This window comes from Geotrypetes seraphini, chromosome 15, assembly GCF_902459505.1.
Source record: "Geotrypetes seraphini chromosome 15, aGeoSer1.1, whole genome shotgun sequence".
Taxonomy (NCBI): domain Eukaryota; kingdom Metazoa; phylum Chordata; class Amphibia; order Gymnophiona; family Dermophiidae; genus Geotrypetes; species Geotrypetes seraphini.
Window position 1 is genome coordinate 10,608,689 of NC_047098.1, and position 16,976 is coordinate 10,625,664.

The window sequence follows — 16,976 nt, forward strand, 5'->3', positions numbered from 1 at the left end:
GGAGCAAGAGGGCCACACTTCTGCCACAAAGACCACGGCTGGACCACCAGGTACCTCGGTAAGCCTGGGGGTGGGTGGGATCGTGGGGTTGGGAGGGAGATTTAAGGGTTAAGGCCTGCAGATTGTTGACCCCTGTGCTATACCATCTGAACCAGAGTTTGAGATCTGAGGCAAGAATGAAGTTGTCCATTGAGAAGACAGTTTTGCTAAGTTATGTTGAAACTAGAGCAACAGCGTTTTCTGTCATTGGTTTGTTAATTTGGAACAAATGGGGAACAAAATGTAATAAGAACATAAGAATAACCTACCCGGTCAGACCAATGGACCATCATGCCCAGAAGCCCATTCTCACAGTGGCTAATCCAGGTCCCTAGTACCTGGCCAAAACCCAAAGAGTAGCAACATTCCATTCAGAATCCTAAAGAATGGCAACGTTCTAGAAACCCCCAAAGAGTAGCAACATTCCATGCTACCCATCCAGGCCAAGCAGTGGCTTCCCCCATGTCTTTCTCAATAACAGACTATGGACTTTTCCTCCAGGAACTTGTCCAAACCTTTCTTAAAACCAGCTGTGCTATCTACTCTTACCACAACCTCTGGCAATGCGTTCCAGAGTTTAACTATTCTCTAAGTGAAAAAATATTTCCTCCTATTGGGGGTGGCACAGTTTAAAAAGTTTTCGTAAACTCATCTCTTTGTGAAGGATTCTCCATTGTGCGACTGTGCTGGTGTATCACAGCTGTTGTTTAGTTTATCTATTGTGAACTGCCTAGGTCAATGGTTCTTAAACCTGTCCTCGGGGACCCCCAGCAAGTCAGGTTTTCAAGATATCCTTAATGAATATGTATGAGGCAGATTTGCATGCCTGTCACATCTATTATATGCAAATGTGCTTCATGCATATTCATTAATATATGCAAAATATGAGAATTTGTGAAGTTGTTTCCTCAATTACTGCCCAAATTTACAATAATGCTGTCTTATATCTAATAGTTTCAAACATCAATTATTTCTCATCTTTTATATAACTCTGTAGCATAATAAAATACAAAATATTAATAATCATCTTACAATAACTTTAACAATATAAGAATAGCCTTACTGGGCCAGACCAATAGTCCATCAAGCCCAGTGGCCCATAGTCACGGTGGCCAATCCAGGTCCCTAGTACCTGGCCAAAACCTAAGGAATAGCAATATTCTATACTACCGATTCAGGGCAAGCAGCGACTTCCCCCGTACCTTTCTCAATCACAAATTGTGGACTTTTCCTCCAGGAACTTGTCCAAATCTTTCTTAAAACCACTCTTACCACATCCTCTGGCAACGTGTTCCAGATCTTAACCATTCTCTGTTACAACTGCCTTCATAGCATTTGTAAGCACAATTTGTAAGACTGAGCAAGGTTTACCTTAGCTTTGATATTTCTGCCGGTTTTAACAGTCATGAAGGAATTTTGATTGAAATCTTTTCTGTGGAGCAGAGTGTTTGGAGCCGTTAATAGCCATGGACTTTGTCCAACTCTTGAGAAAGCTTCAGTATTTCAGGCGTGAATTGATTTATGACAGCGCAAGGACTGTTTGAATACATTTTCAGTGGAATATAAAGTGGACAGATTAAGAAAGAGAACCCCAGCTTGAATGAATTGGAAAAGTGTTTTAGCTTGAGTCAGTGGTATAGCGAGGGTGCGTGGCGCCCGGGGCAATGGTGCCCCTCCCCACCCTCATCTCCGCCCCCTCGCTCATTCCCCGACCCCCCTTCCCCCGAACCTCTAGTTATTCACTGATGTGACCGAGAACTTCAAGATGCTCCCCGCGACCGTATCCTCTCCCTCTGATGTCATTTCCTATGCGTGGCACCCGGAAGTGATGTCAGCAGGAGCTGACGCGGTCGCGAGCAGCATGTTGAAGTCGTCGATCGGGACGGTATGTGGGAAGGGAAGGGGGCGAGCCTGCGACGGAGGGGAGGAGTGGGATGAGGCAGGAGGTAGAGAGGAGGAGGGGTGATGATGCCGGTGGCAGACTGCTGGGGGAGGGGGGGCTTGAGTGGACTGCAGCCGCATGGTGGGTCAAAAAATCCAATCTTTCTATTGCAAATCTTAAGGAACATGTGATTGTGGTAAAGACTGTGTGTATGGTTTAAAGTTTATATCACAACACTTAGGGGTCCTTTTACTAAGGTGCGTTAATAGATTTAGCGAAAGCTAAATTCTAACGCGTCCATTATATTCTATGGATGCATTTAGCGCATGCACCTTAGTAAAAGGACCCCCTTAATTTGAATTTAGGTGCTAGCACATGCTATGAAGGCATTTATAATAAAGTTATTGTAAAGTGATTACATTAGACCCCTTGCAAATTCGCGGTTCACGAATCGCGTACACTCAGTCATTCGTGGTATTTTATGACTGCCTCTTCCGGTCAGAAAATACAGGGAATGACTGAGTCCGCGAATCAGCCTTCTGCACAGCCGATTCCTCCTCTTCCACCCCCCTCCCCATCAGCCAATCAGCTTTCTGCATAGCCGATTCCTCCTCCTCTTCCCCCCGGTCAACCAATTAGCCTTCTGCATAGCCGATTCCTCCTCCTCTTCCCCCCGGTCAGCCAATTAGGCTTCTGCACAGCCGATTCCTCCTCCTTCCCCCCCCACCCTCAGCCTTCTGCACAGCCAAACCATCTGCCAGCCTAAATATTGTTTTTTTAGCACCCGCCATCGCCCCTGCAGCCCTCTCCCGCCTCCGATCCGCACCTAAACCACATTCGTGGTTTTTCAAAATTCACGGACGCTCCTGGAACAGAACCCCCGTGAATTTTGGGGGAGTACTGTATTACTATTTTATATTTTATTATGCTAAAGAGTTATGTGAAAGATGAGAAATAATTGAATTATTAGGTAAAAGACAACTTTATTGTAAATTTATGCGTATTCATTAGGGACAGTGGCGTAGTGAGGGTGAGAGGTGCCTGGAGCGGTAGCGCCACTCCCCCGCCCACCTCTCCGCCCCCCCCATGCCGTGTGCGTGCCCCCCTTCCCTTTCCTTCCCCTGTTCCTCTAGCCGCGAGCAACAAGAACTTCAGCGTGCTCCTCGCAAGCCCGTCGGTACCTATGCGCAGCACCCGGAAGTGATGTCAGCAGGAGAGACGTCGTAGTCGTGAGGAGCACGCTGACATTGTTGCTCGCGGCGGTGAACAACGAGAGGTACGGGGAAATGAAGGGGGTTGCACATGTGGCGAGGGGAGAGTGGGAAGAGGCGGGGGGCAGAGAGGAGGAGGGGTGCCGGAGCCCCCACCATCATGGCGCCCGGGGTGGACCACCCCTTGCCCCTCCCTTTTACTATGCCACTTATTAGAGATATCTTGAAAACCCGACAGCTGGGGATTCCTCAGGACAAATTTAAGAACCACTGGCCGGTCCTCGAGAGCCGGAGCCAGGTCAGGTTTTCAGGATCTCCACAATAAATATGCACGAGATAGATTTGCACCTCAAGGAGGCAGTGCATGCAAATCCATCTCATACATATTCATTGTGGCTATCCTGAAAACCTGACCTGGGGCTCCGACTCTCGAGGACCGGAACTGCCTACCCCTGGCCTAGGTTATAGACAAGTTATAAGTGAGAAAAATATAACAAATAAAAATTAATATACGGGTTGCATAAAAAGTTGGAAATTAATATCATCATAAACATAATTTACTGCTATACAATTAATAACACTGTACTTATCCAGTTGAATTCCAATTGGCAGCTGTTCTACCAATGAACTGAAGCAATAATTCTACATTCTACTAATAAACATGCGGCCAATCTCGTTTATTTTTGCCCCCTGGAGCAAACACAACCACATAATCTGTGTCTATTCGTGCAAACTCTTATTCACGTCAAACTCCGCCGATGCAACTCAACCAAACGGGTACAAAGTATCATGGAAGGGGCCGAGCATGGATGAGGCATGAAGGTCTACACCCAATGCAAATAGTGCCTCTGCCAGACCCCCCCCCCTCAAAAAAAAAATTTAAAAAACCCCCAAAAAACAAACAAACCTTGAATATGAAAACGGTTCAGTTGGAGATGGAGGTCGGGTACTCACACATGGGTTTCAGCTGTCCTATGAGCTCCTCTTTCGTCCATTTGGCCCATTCCTTCTTGTCGGTGTTGATGGAACACAGGATCGGGCCACATGGCTTTCCACAGTCCTCAATGGCTGGTACATTGAGATAATGCACCAAAACAATGTCTGGATTCTATAGAAAAACAAGCAAAGGACAGAAGCAACGATAAGTATGAAGAGGCTGAATTAGAAATATATAGAATGATATACAGACAGTAGATGCCAGCAATGCTTTTCATCTTGGTTTTCTCTATTGCTTACATAAACGGTAGAAAATATAGCAATCGTCCTTAGCACAACGAAGAGCTCCACCTCGAGGATTTCCTAGTGAAACGGCCAAAGTGCTCTTTGGCTGCTTCTGCGCAAACCACTTTCCATCCATTTGTCACACAGGCGCTTCCTCAGCCGCAAGAAGCAAAGGAGTTCTCCACCCTGGGGGAGGGGCCTATTTTCTAAGCTGTGTTGGCTATTAAGTTCGCACTAACAGCACGGATGCTGGATTAACCACTAACGCAGAGCCTTAATTATTAACATGCGCTAACTGTTAACAGTTAGGTGGAGCTAACGGCCTAGCATTATATGCAATGCAGTTACTTCCAGATTCTATAGAAGCAGGTGTCTGCTTGCAACTTAGGGTACACGTGTCCTTATAAAATGACCCTCCATGTGCATGGCAATTGCAAACCGTACTTTAGTAAATAGGCCGTTGGTTTCCAAACCTGACCTGGAGTAACTCCAGCAAGTTATGTTTACAGCGGTGTATCGCAAACTGCGCCTCCTGAGATTTCAGGTAGGCCACCATACACTGGGGAGGAGGAGAGGCTCCGGCGCTGGCGGACTGCCTACAGGACGCGCCTCTCATGGCGAGAGGCACGTCCTGTAGGCAATCAGCCGGCGCCTCTCCGGTCCTCTTCCCTGCTGGCACCCCCCCTCCACCGGCGGCGCAGGGCCCGTCCGAAGGGCCTTTGCGCATGTGCGTCATCACGGCGACGTCCGCACACTTCCGGACGCCTCGAGCCGCGGCTCGACAAAGTTTACGGGACACTGGTTTACGGGATACTTGCGTTAGATTTGCATGCAACGGAGGCAATGTGGATATCCTGAAAAGCCGACTGGGGGGGGGGGGTTCCCCCCCTGGGACAGGTTTGGGAACCACTGAAACAGGCTATTTTGAGAGGCATGCGAGTATTTTTGCCAAATAGCTTTTAGAATAAAGCAAACGGTTTATGTTATAATTGCTTCCTGACTACATAGCGATGGTCATTTGTGGTAAGCTTGCAGGAATTAAAAACCGAGCTGCAGAAGCAGACATCATTATAATGGACTCTGTGTGCATTTTTTTAACTAAAGGTAGACTGCAAGTCCTCTTTCAGCATCCCAGTACTTTAAATAGAGTAAAAGCTTTACCAAACCTTATTTGGGTGACAGGACTTAATCGCGTGAGACAACGGCGCGCCGACAAGTGAGCGCAGACAACTGAGCGCAAGGTTGATGGCGTGCCGAAGAAAAGCACTATTTTAAAGGGCTCCGACGGGGGGTGTGGGGGGGGGGAACTCCCCCACTTTACTTAACAGACATTGCGCAGGCGTTGTGGGGGGTTTGGGGGGGTTGTAACCCCCCACATTATACTTAAAACTGAACTTTTTCCCTAAAAAACAGGCAAAAAGTTTGGTTTCAAGTATAATGAGGGGGATTACAACCCCCCAAACCCCCCACAACGCCAGCGCGATGTTTGTTAAGTAAAATAGGGGGGTTCCCCACCAACACCCCCCGTCGGAACCCTTTAAAATGGTGCTTTTCTTCGGCGCGCCGTCAACCTTGCGCTCAGTTGTCGGCGTGCCGTTGTCGGCGCGCGATTTTGTTTATGAACCCCTTATTTGAAATAGATTTTATTTAGTATATTCTTTTAAAGATCCAGGGAACAACTTCTGGAGATATTCTTAGTTCTTTATCAAGTGCATTTTCTAGCTAATGCTTGTGTTTCCATAGGGATAGGAAGCGGGTTCAAAAAAGCCCTAAATGCATGAAAGAAAATTACAGAGAAGATGTTTCATGTTTATTCATAGCTTGATATACCGGCCTTCACAGAGGGTCGGTTTACAATAATAAAGAAAAAAAAAAGTATTTTAAATTACTTAAAAAGAATAAAAATTAAAATAAGAGTAGGGGGAATGTGGCCAAGACAAGGACGTAATTTGGACGGGTGGGAGAACAACATAACATAACGTAACTTTATTTTTCTATACCGCCAGCAATCAAGCGACTTCTAGGTGGTTTACACAGAAGAGAAACTGGACAGTCAGCGAAGTACAAAGTATTGAGAATAAAAGCACATGTTATCCAAAGTATAGACAGTATAAAATTATTGTTAAAAATAAAACTTCAGTTAAGAAATGAATTTATCAAATCCCTTTACAAAATGCGCTGTAAGATTGCATGGTGCCCAATCGGGACTGTTGTTTACTTGCTTGGAATGCTAGCATCCTATCCAAAAAAGAGGGAGAGAGGGAAGGGAGGATTTTAATTACATTGTATAAAATAAAAATAAAAGTAAGGAGAGAGGGGAGGGATAAAACAAGAAGGGAAGGGGGGTGTCGCTTCTTAAAAGCGATTCTCCATTTATTGTTGGGGTTTTTTTTTTTTTTTCATTTTTCCTTATTTTAAGTTCTCAATTGGAATTTTGATAGGCGTCTTTAAACAGAAATGTTTTCAAGTGTGTTTTGAACTTGTTTAGAGAATTTTCAGAGCGGAAGTGTGGTGGCATTGCGTTCCAAAGCGAAGGCGCAACTGATATTGTAAAAAATTTTTATCTATTGTACAATAGCAGTCACTAGAGCTGAGAAAGTGCCTGTGTCCTAATAGGGTACTTTCCTACGAAAGCTGATAAAATCCAAAGGCCATGTGGCCAATATTTTGAACCCCTAAAATCTGGTCGGGAAGAAAACTAACTGAAAAAAAGGCGAACTCCCCCAAATGGCATATGCAAGACAAAAGGACTAGAAGGGGTTCTGCAAATCTTTTGTAAGATGATTCAAACCATTATTTCACAATTTTGGATAGTGCTCAGGGATATGGTTGTCAGACTACAGGACAAGCCCGCACAGATGAACGTCTGAAATAATCACCTCTTGTATATACAGTATACAGTGTTCCCCCGGTCAATCGCAATATTCTTTGACCGGGACTTCCTGTACTAAAGTCGGGCTTCACCAATCTAGCCCATCTAGCATAACTCAGTCTCTCCTCCTCTCCCGTCCCCCACCACTATTACAAAACCAAAACCACAAACCAAACCACAAATCACACAAACAAAACAAAACCACAAAAACAAACCAAACCAATCACAAAAAACAAAACCACAAAACCACTATCACTACCACAAAAACAAAACCATTATGCCTCATTGCTCCATCTCTCCCCCCACCCATCTAGTATTGCCTCCCCCCTCATATACTGCATTGCCCATCCCCCAATAATATGCATTGCTCTGTCTCTCCACACCCCTATATCCTGCATCAACAAATCTTTCTCCTCCCCCATAACAGGCAGTCTTAAGCTTTTCAAATACCTTTTTGGATTTGCTGGCAGGTGTGGTGTTGGGGGTGTGTGGATCCTTTCCTTCTTCTCACTTCGGTCTGAAGCCCCCACCCCCTCACTTTTTCAAATAGCTTTTTGGATTCGGAACAGGGGTTTCCAGAACAGCAGCAGTGACCCTCTGGTCTCCTTGCTTTGTTCCTCTATCACAATTTGCCCCACTTTGATACAACTTCCTGTTTCCGCTTGGACAGATGTGCCAGAACCATCCCTCCACCTCCCTTTCTGAATCAAAAAAGATATTTGAAAAGTTGAGTGGGGGGAGCCTCAGACCGAGGTAAGCAGAAGGAAAGGACATTCCGGTCCATGGCCCCCTCTACAACGCTGATCCTACAAGTGAATCCAGAAAGGTACAGTACTCCCCCAAAATTAACGGTGGTTCTGTTCCAGGAGCACCCGCGAATTTTGAAAAACCACAAATACGGTTTAGAAGCGGATCGGAGGCAGGAGAGGGCTGCAGGGGCGGCGGTGGGTGCTGAAAACTGGATATGGGATCGTTCTTAGCATTTTCTGACCACCAAAGCAGCTCCTGATTGGTGTAGCCTGAATTTAGTTCCCAGAAGAGGCGGTCAGAAAATACCACGAAAAACTGAGTCCACGATTCGCGAACCGTGAATTTGTGGGGGGTATACTGTATTTGAAAAGGTGAGGGGGGCTTTGGATTGGCGTGAAAAGAAGGAAAGATCATCCCGGTCCATGCTCCCCCCCCCCCTCCCGATGCTGACCCTGCTAGCGGGAGTGAGAGAGGACAAGGAGACAAGGCGGCCCATTTTAGAATATGGGGAAGGGGGAGAGAGCATTGCTGGATGGGTGTAGGCAACAATGCGTTAACTAAGTGAAAACATTTTTTAATGCAGTTAACCCTTTCAGGACCATAAGGATCGTAGGCCAATTTTTGTGGTTTTGACGACATTTTTATGGTAAAAAGGGCTTGCAGATGACAAAAAATTGATTTTTTTTGTGAAATATCATTATTTTTATTTTAAAAAAATCACACTTCTGGCTTATGGACAGTGTGGCAAGTGAATCTTCTCGTCAATCTAGCAACGACGCTAATGAATGAATGTCGGAACCAGTTTGTTTACATAAAGGCAGTATCATATGGAATCCGTACATATCAAATTTAGAACTGTAGACTATCCCAATCAAAATTTATAGGATTTTAAAGTTATGGGACAAATATGTCCCTTGGTCCTGAAAGGGCTAAACATGTGTTAAATGTACAGCTCTAATCATTACTGAAGAAACCAAAGCCACATGCAGAGGAATAACTTGTGTTTGCAAAGAAGATATGCACCTACACAAAACAAACTTTTTATCCACAGTTGACAAATTCTCTAAAGCTTCTTAAGAAAAATCAGACATCTGAAAAACATCTTTTAAACGTCACGGCTTGCACTGCTCTGCTCTTCCACTACTTGACTGCTGGCTTTCAATCTGTAGGAGTAGCAGCACTTTTGCCAGACTAGTATAAGACGGTCCAGTTGAAGAGACTTTAGAACAGGGGTAGGGAACTCCGGTCCCCGAGAGCCGTATTCCAGTCGGGTTTTCAGGATTTCCCCAATGAATATGTATTGAAAGCAGTGCGTGCACATAGATCTCATGCATATTCATTGGGGAAATCCTGAAAACCCGACTGGAATACGGCTCTCGAGGACCGGAGTTCCCTACCCCTGGTCTATGGACACGTTAGAGCAGGGGTAGGGAACTCCGGTCCCCGAGAGCCGTATTCCAGTCGGGTGTTCAGGATTTCCCCAATGAATATGTATTGAAAGCAGTGCGTGCACATAGATCTCATGCATATTCATTGGGGAAATCCTGAATACCCGACTGGAATACGGCTCTCGGGGACCGGAGTTCCCTACCCCTGGTCTATGGACACGTTAGAGCAGGGGTAGGGAACTCCGGTCCCCGAGAGCCGTATTCCAGTCGGGTGTTCAGGATTTCCCCAATGAATATGCACTGAAAGCAGTGCGTGCACATAGATCTCATGCATATTCATTGGGGAAATCCTGAAAACCCGACTGGAATACGGCTCTCGAGGACCGGAGTTCCCTACCCCTGCTTTAGAATGCCACTGCATCGTTTTGGAAGAGTTGGAAATGCTAGCTCGCTCTGGCTGTGGCTCTGTCGGGCAGTTTTGATTATTTTAGGGGGGGGGGAGGAGGGGGGACTGCACTGAACGGAGCTCATTGAAGCTCCAGATGGCAATGGAACGTGCCCTTCCAAGGCTCCAGGCAAAGCTGCAGTAGCCAGATGTTTATCTATAGGGCCTTTATTATAGATGGTTCAGACCTAGTCCACCCCTTACATTTCCCAACAGAAGTTATTAGCAGTAATAAAAAAAAAAAGGCAAAACAAAAATCGAACAAAGGAGGGAGTCAAATAGATGCTAAAACATATGGTAACCCTAAACATACCATCAGTATACGTCAGGGGTGTCAAACTCAATCACATAAGGGGCCGAAATCAAAAACATAGGCCAAGTCACGGGCCAAATTTTGTATTAAGATACTTAGAGGTCTTTTTATTAAGGTACGCTAACCGATTTAGCGCACACTAATAAAAGAACCCATTAGTAGAAGTATAGGGTCACAACCTCTCCAACCTCACGCTGGCTCTGTGATGTAAACAAAATAAATTAAAAAGACTTTTCTTCTCTTCTAGGTCCTGGCTCACGCTTGCTGTCTCACACCAGCTCTGGCAGGATACACATTTTAAATCTGACATTGTAATTACAAAACAGAAAATACAATTATTTTTTCTACCTTTTGTTGTCTGGTCATTAGTCAAATCATGTTGGTCCCAGGCTCCGGTTGTCTTCTGATAACTCGCTTGCCAGGGTCTCCTTCTTTCTTCATCCCTTCCGTTTCCCTTCCCTCCCACGGAGGTCTGGCATCTTTCCTTTTGGCCCGAGATTTGGCCCTCTTTTCCTTCCCTCCCTCCATCCCGGATTCCCGCTCTCACATTAAAGCAGCCTGCAGAGGATCGCCGGTGAGCTGTAGCGATCCTAGCAGGCTGCCGTCAGCCTCCGTAGCACATTCCCTCTGCTGCGGGCCTGCCCCTCCTCTGACGTACGGGACCGCGACAGAAGGAACGTGCTGCTGAGGCTACGGCAGCCTGCTAGGATCGCTACAGCCAACCAGCGATCCTCTGCAGGCTGCTTTAATGTGAGACCAGGAAGCCACATGAACCTACAGATGATGTGGCATTTGTACTTGATTGGATGACAAATATGTTTGCCGGCAGGCCAGCTTAAGTGCAAATTGGTAATGGTCTGGTGGGCCAAATTTTATTACACCGCGGGCCAGAGTTTGACATGTCTCTGGTATACATACTACTTCCCACAGTAAGGTAGTACTGCAGTCTTGTAAGCACTGAGGACCTCTTCTATAATACCATCATGAGGTGTCCAAACTAGAGCCTGAAAACCACTCTGCATTGGTCCATTCACCAGACTCGGCACACCATCAGGATACATAACGCAGTAGTGCTGCAATCTTGTAAGTAACGAGGACCTCTCTAATACCATCGTGGGGTGTCCAAACTAGAGCCTGAAAACCACTCTGCATTGGTCCATTCACCAAACTTGGCACACCATCAGGATACATAACGCAGTAGTGCTGCAATCTTGTAAGTACCGAGGACCTCTCCGATACCATCGTGGGGTGTCCAAACTAGAGCCTGAAAACCACTCTGCATTGGTCCATTCACCAGACTTGGCACACCATCAGGATACACACCACTTTTAACCCCCCTGTAGCAATTTGAATATCAAAGGTTTGTGACATAAGATAAGTGGCACTAGTAGGGAGGGGTCAATGAAAAGTTCTTACAGGTTTTCAGACATTTGGAAGTATGCTTTTATAAGGCATATTTACTTCAATTTTGATTCACGTCTACTCTTTCTGTGTTTACAGCGATTCATACAGCATTAGTTCAAAAATTACAGTTAATTCAGCCTCTTTGGTAATTTTTAATTACCCTCTTCAGTGTGCTGCAATTATGTCCCGTCGACTCAAATTTTATCGTTTGTAAATACTGAAAGAATGCTTCCCTTTGCCAAATGAAATGGCAAAGCTTAAAGAGATTCCCCCCCTCCCCCCAGCTGCGCAGTTCCCATGGATACTTCACCACGCTAAAACTGTAGTCCAGGCTGCATCTGGAGGGCCCCAGAGCGTGTGCGGATGCGAGGCGGTGATGTCACATGCATGCATGTGACGTCATGGCGTTACATCTGCAAATGCTCGATGGCTCCGAGCTCGGGACCTTCCAATCCCGGACAAGCTACTGGGTTTTGTAAATCCATCAGGGCACCTGAACAGTCCTCTATAAAGAGGACATGTCTGGGTTTCCCAGACATCTGGCACCTCTAGCCATCTGGCATCATGACATAAGACACAGGCTGTTATAGTAATATATAGGCATAATATATAGGCATATATTCCTGATATTTTCTTATTCACGAAGGCTCACACCCAGCTGATTTTTTTAAGCACTCTAAAATAACAAGATGATAAAGGCACACTGATAGACTCTACAAATGCAAAGTGATGCACATTGGAAAGAATAATCTGAATCGCAGTTACTGGATGCAAGGGTCCACCTTGGGGATTAGCACCCACGAAAAGGATCTGGGTGTCATCGCAGACAATACGATGAAATCTTCCACCCGATGTGCGGTGGTGGCCAAAAAAGCAAATAGGATGCTAGGAGTTATTAAAAAAGGGATGGTTAACAAGACTAATGATGCCCCTGTATCGCTCCATGGTGCTCCAGTAATCTGAAGAATGTTGTGTCAAAGTATTTTTTAATAGTCCTTAGCTTCCATAGTATGTAAAAGCATTTCTTCACCAGTAGGTTTGTGTGGTCAGCCATGGTTAAGTGAGTATCTAGAGTGATACCCAGTATTTTTATGGTTTTGGGCAATTGGATATTCAGTTCTATTTTATTTTTCGGCGATTGGATATTCAGTTCAATTTACCAGATGTCCGGAAAAACCCGGACATGTCCTCTTTATAGAGGACTGTCGGTGCTCCCGGACGGACTTTCCAAAACCTGGCATTTGTCAAAGGAGAGTTCCTCTTTCATCAACCGAGAGAGTAAAGTTCAAGATTTTGGAATTAACTTCTGACGTGGTCTATCTTCTTGGAATGAGTGAACGGTCAGCCCAATGTGTGCTTGCAACGGCCCCCCCCAGCTTTAAAGTTGGCCCCGACAAATAAATTCTTTGAGTACCCCAGTTCCGCCATTATCTGACCGGGGCCTAGGCCAGGGGTGTCAAAGTCCCTCCTCGAGGGCCGCAATCCAGTCGGGTTTTCAGGATTTCCCCAATGAATATGCATGAGATGTATTTACATGAACTGCTTTCATTGTACGCTAATAGATCTCATGCATATTCATTGGGGGAAATCCTGAAAACCCGACTGGATTGCGGCCCTCGAGGAGGGACTTTGACACCCCTGGTCTAGGCAAACGCCTAGCACATCTATTTTGTAGAATTACCTCCAAGAGGCAGTCTTAAAAACTGGCAGAAAGAAACAATTTTGTTCACGGATAGACAAAAAGGTGTTTTTTTAAATCCATCTAGTTTGATAAGTACTCCACTAAACTGCATATGTCAGTTTGTAGCATAATAAGACACATTAAAAACAAAAGCAAAGATCCTACGTGAATAAATTACAGCAGAAAATAAAATGGGTCGACTTCTTCAGTCTGTGCAGACAGGAGACGGAAGGGAAAATATGACGAACTACCTTACAATTCTTATGAGTTACTTCGTCTTTATACAGCGCTGGAATAAAAAAAAAAAATTACCATATTCATAACCTATTATTCTGAATTACTACTTCTCTGTAAACAGCGGTTATTTGTTTTAGACCCTCCTGAATGCCTCGCCACAATCGTTTCTTTGATCAATAATGGCATTTTGATTCATTACTGCTACTTAAGGAATTTTTCTCTCTTTCCCGTTTCTTTCTTTTTATATATATACTAGTCTTATAGCCCGTTACATTAACGGGTGCTAGAATATATGTGTGTATGTCTGTCTTTATTTCTTTCTCTCTCTCCCCTTAGCCGCTTTCTTTCTTTCTGTCTTTCTTTTTCCTTGGCTGTCCATCACCACCCCTTGCCTGCTCCCCCTGTCCATTCTCCCTTCCTTTTACCTCCCCTGTGTCCACCACCACCCCTTCACTGCTCTCCTTATGCAGCAGCAGCCTTTCTCCCTTTGTTTTACCTCCCCCCTGTCCAGCAGCACCTCTTTCCTTCTCCCCCTGTCCAACATTAGGCCTCCGTTCCTTTTTCTTCACCTCCCCTGTCCATCAGCACCTCTTTCCTTCTCCCCCTGTCCAGCAGTAGGCGCCCCTTCCTTTTTCTCCCCACTCCCCTCCTTCTTATCCCTATGATACACTTACCTTGCTCTGCCCCTGATCAGAGGTTCCCGACAGCCGCCCAGTTGCACCCATTGGAAAAGTTCCCTCTGCCGCATCCCGCACCCCTCCTGACGCGACTCCCGCTGTCTTTCTTTCTGTCTGTCTCTGTCCCTGGCCCCCTTTGTCTTTCTGTGTATCTCCCTGACCCTGTGTCTTTCTTCTTTTCTTTCTGTCTCCCTTCCTCCCTCTGTCTGTCTGTCCAAAGCAGCATTCCCTCCCCCTCCATTTCCCTCCCCCCACACCAGTTCCCTGCAGCAGCATTAGCGTTTCCTCTACCCCCTTTCCCTTCCCACGGTACAGACTACGAACCTGGTGATTCCAGCGTATGCAGCAGTCTTCACATGCTGCTTCGGGTCCTTCTACTGGCCTGATTTACTCTGGCACGTCACTGATGACATCATCAGAGATGCGGCAGAGCAAATCAGGGCAGTAGAAGGGCTCGAAGCAGCGTGTGAAGACTGCTGCAACACGCTGGAATTGCCAAGGTAGTCAGATCCGCGGGAAGGGAAGGGGGGGGGGCGGCAAAGGACTCGGGTCCCGATCCGGATGGAAAGTTGCTGGGCTCCTCAGTGGGAGTGCTGAGCGGCCGCGATCCCTCTCCTCCGAGACACCCCCCCATTTTCCCGTTTTCCGTGCACTGTAGGGCACCGCAGGTAGGAGTGCGCATATGCGCGAATCTCTCTCTCTTTCTCTTTCTCTCTCTCCCCGAGGCAGATGTTGGCCACAGCGGCTATCGGCGGCTGCAGGCCGCGGAGGCTGTCGGCAGCTGCAGGCCGCGGTGGCTGTTGGCGGCTGCAGGCTGTGGCGGCTGTCGGCTGCCAGCTGCCGGCGACTGCAGGCTGCGGCGGGTGAGCACCGAGCACGGAGCCAATGTAGATGGCAGGAGGAGGACGAGCAGCGTGTGAAGACTGCTGCACACGCTGCTGGAATCACCAAGTTAGTAGTCGAGACCGCGGGAAGGGAAGGGAAAGGAAGGGGGGAGACGGTAAGGGACTAAGGGAGCCGGACAGACTGCGGGAAGGGAAAGAGGGGTAGAGGAAACGCTACTGCTGCTGCACAGGGAAGTGGTGTGGAGGGGAGGGAAATGGAGGGGGAGGGAATGCTGCTTTGGCTGCTGCACAGGGAAGTGGTGGGAGAGAAATGCTGCTGCATAGGAGGCAGGGAGAGAGACAGATAGATAGAAAGACAGACAGACAGACAGCGGGAGGAAGGGAGACAGAAAGAAAAGAAGAAAGACACAGGGGCAGGGAGATACACAGAAAGACAGACAGACAAATGGGGCCAGGGACAGAGACAGACAGAAAGAAAGACAGCGGGAGGGAGAGAGAGACAGAAATAAAGACAGACAGACATATATTCTAGCACCCGTTAATGTAACGGGCTAAAATACTAGTTCCATTATAATATAATTCTGTCTGTAATGAAGGTAACCCTGTGATTACAGACAATTGGAGTTCCCTTTATCATACTGCGGCATACTTTTACTGGGTTCACTTGCCCATCTACACTATCATCTTATTTCCCCTCACCCTCGTTCTTCCTGCTCTCCCACCTCCTGTCATCAGCACCATCTTCCTTCTCCTTCCATCCCATGACTTTAGCATCATTTCCCTCCCTTCCAACAACTGCAACCCCTGCCTACTCATGCTTCCAAGGCTATTTCGGTAGCTCTTGCCATCCAAAGAACAGTGCAGACTGCCAAAGAGTAATGCACAGCTGTGAAAGTTGGTCAGCAGCCATAAGTACAGAAAGCGCACTTTTCCGTAGGCCCGTTTGCTTGCATGCGCTCACAGAAGAACCACTCCCTCCCTCTCCATTCTCCCATCTACTCTCTCGTTATGTGCGAGAAAAATCAACAGTACCGGCCTGTATACTAATCTAATCTAATCCTTAGGTTTGTATACCGCATCATCTCCACGTTCGTAGAGCTCGACACGGTTTAGAGTAGGAGAAATAGGAAGGAACTACAACAGAGGGTTAGAGGTAGAAGTGTGAAGAAAATTTAGAGGACTTGGGATGCCAAGATATAAGAGTTTCCTTGATTCCTAAGTTGGAGGGAGACTTACATTTTTTGAGAAAAGCCAGGTTTTCAGATGTTTGCGGAAAACTTGGAGGGAGCTCAAGTTCCGAAGAGGGGAGGTAAAGTTGTTCCAGAGCTCAGTGCTTTTGAAGTGGAGGGAGGTCCTTAGCTTTCCTGTGTGGGAAATGCCTTTTAGCGAGGGGAAGGATAGTTTTAATTTGTGGGAGGATCTGGTGGTATTAGGGTTTGAGGAATTCCAAGAAAGAGGGATAAAGTGAGGGAGGATACCATATACTGTTTATGTAATATTCATTTTTATCTGACCCTCTGAAATCCATCCATGGACCCCAGGTGAAGAACTCCTGCCCTGGCTTAATATACCAGCACCTAAGTTGTTCATGCAATTAGGCGTGATTCTACAAACAGGGTCTAACTTTGATTGACATGCGGTGGGTGCGGTTTTCCATTTGGCAGTTACCGCAGGATCACTAAAAAGAGGCGTGGACTTCAAGAATTGCCCCCTTAATGAACGATAATTCATAGGTTAAGACGTGGTAAATTGATTTAACGTAGTCTGACTTTTTAAAAACCGTGCTAACCTATCAAAGTTATATTGACTCCTGATATAGTGGTGGATTTAATAAATGCTTTTGCAATTTGATTGCAGTCTAATTGTCTTCTTAAGGACAGATATATTATATTTTACCATTTCTTCTTAGGCATTTTCTTGGCATTCTTAACAATTTAGTAAACATACCCCCTACCTTTTATTTTTCTTTTCCTTCACTGTTTTTCTTTTTCTTTTTTTCTTTGATTATTGT

At 46.1% G+C, this 16,976-nt stretch overlaps 1 protein-coding gene across 8 annotated transcripts in view; it reads right to left on the reverse strand.

The window, feature by feature from the left end:
* Window positions 1-16,976, reverse strand: part of CAMTA1 (calmodulin binding transcription activator 1) — a 1,525,397-nt gene that overhangs the window by 281,551 nt on the left and 1,226,870 nt on the right. For all 8 annotated transcript variants that reach the window (XM_033922054.1, XM_033922049.1, XM_033922047.1 and 5 more), the window contains one exon: window positions 4,087-4,240. In XM_033922054.1, coding sequence (XP_033777945.1) covers window positions 4,087-4,240 — 154 coding nt within the window. The remainder of the gene's footprint in view (window positions 1-4,086; window positions 4,241-16,976) is intronic.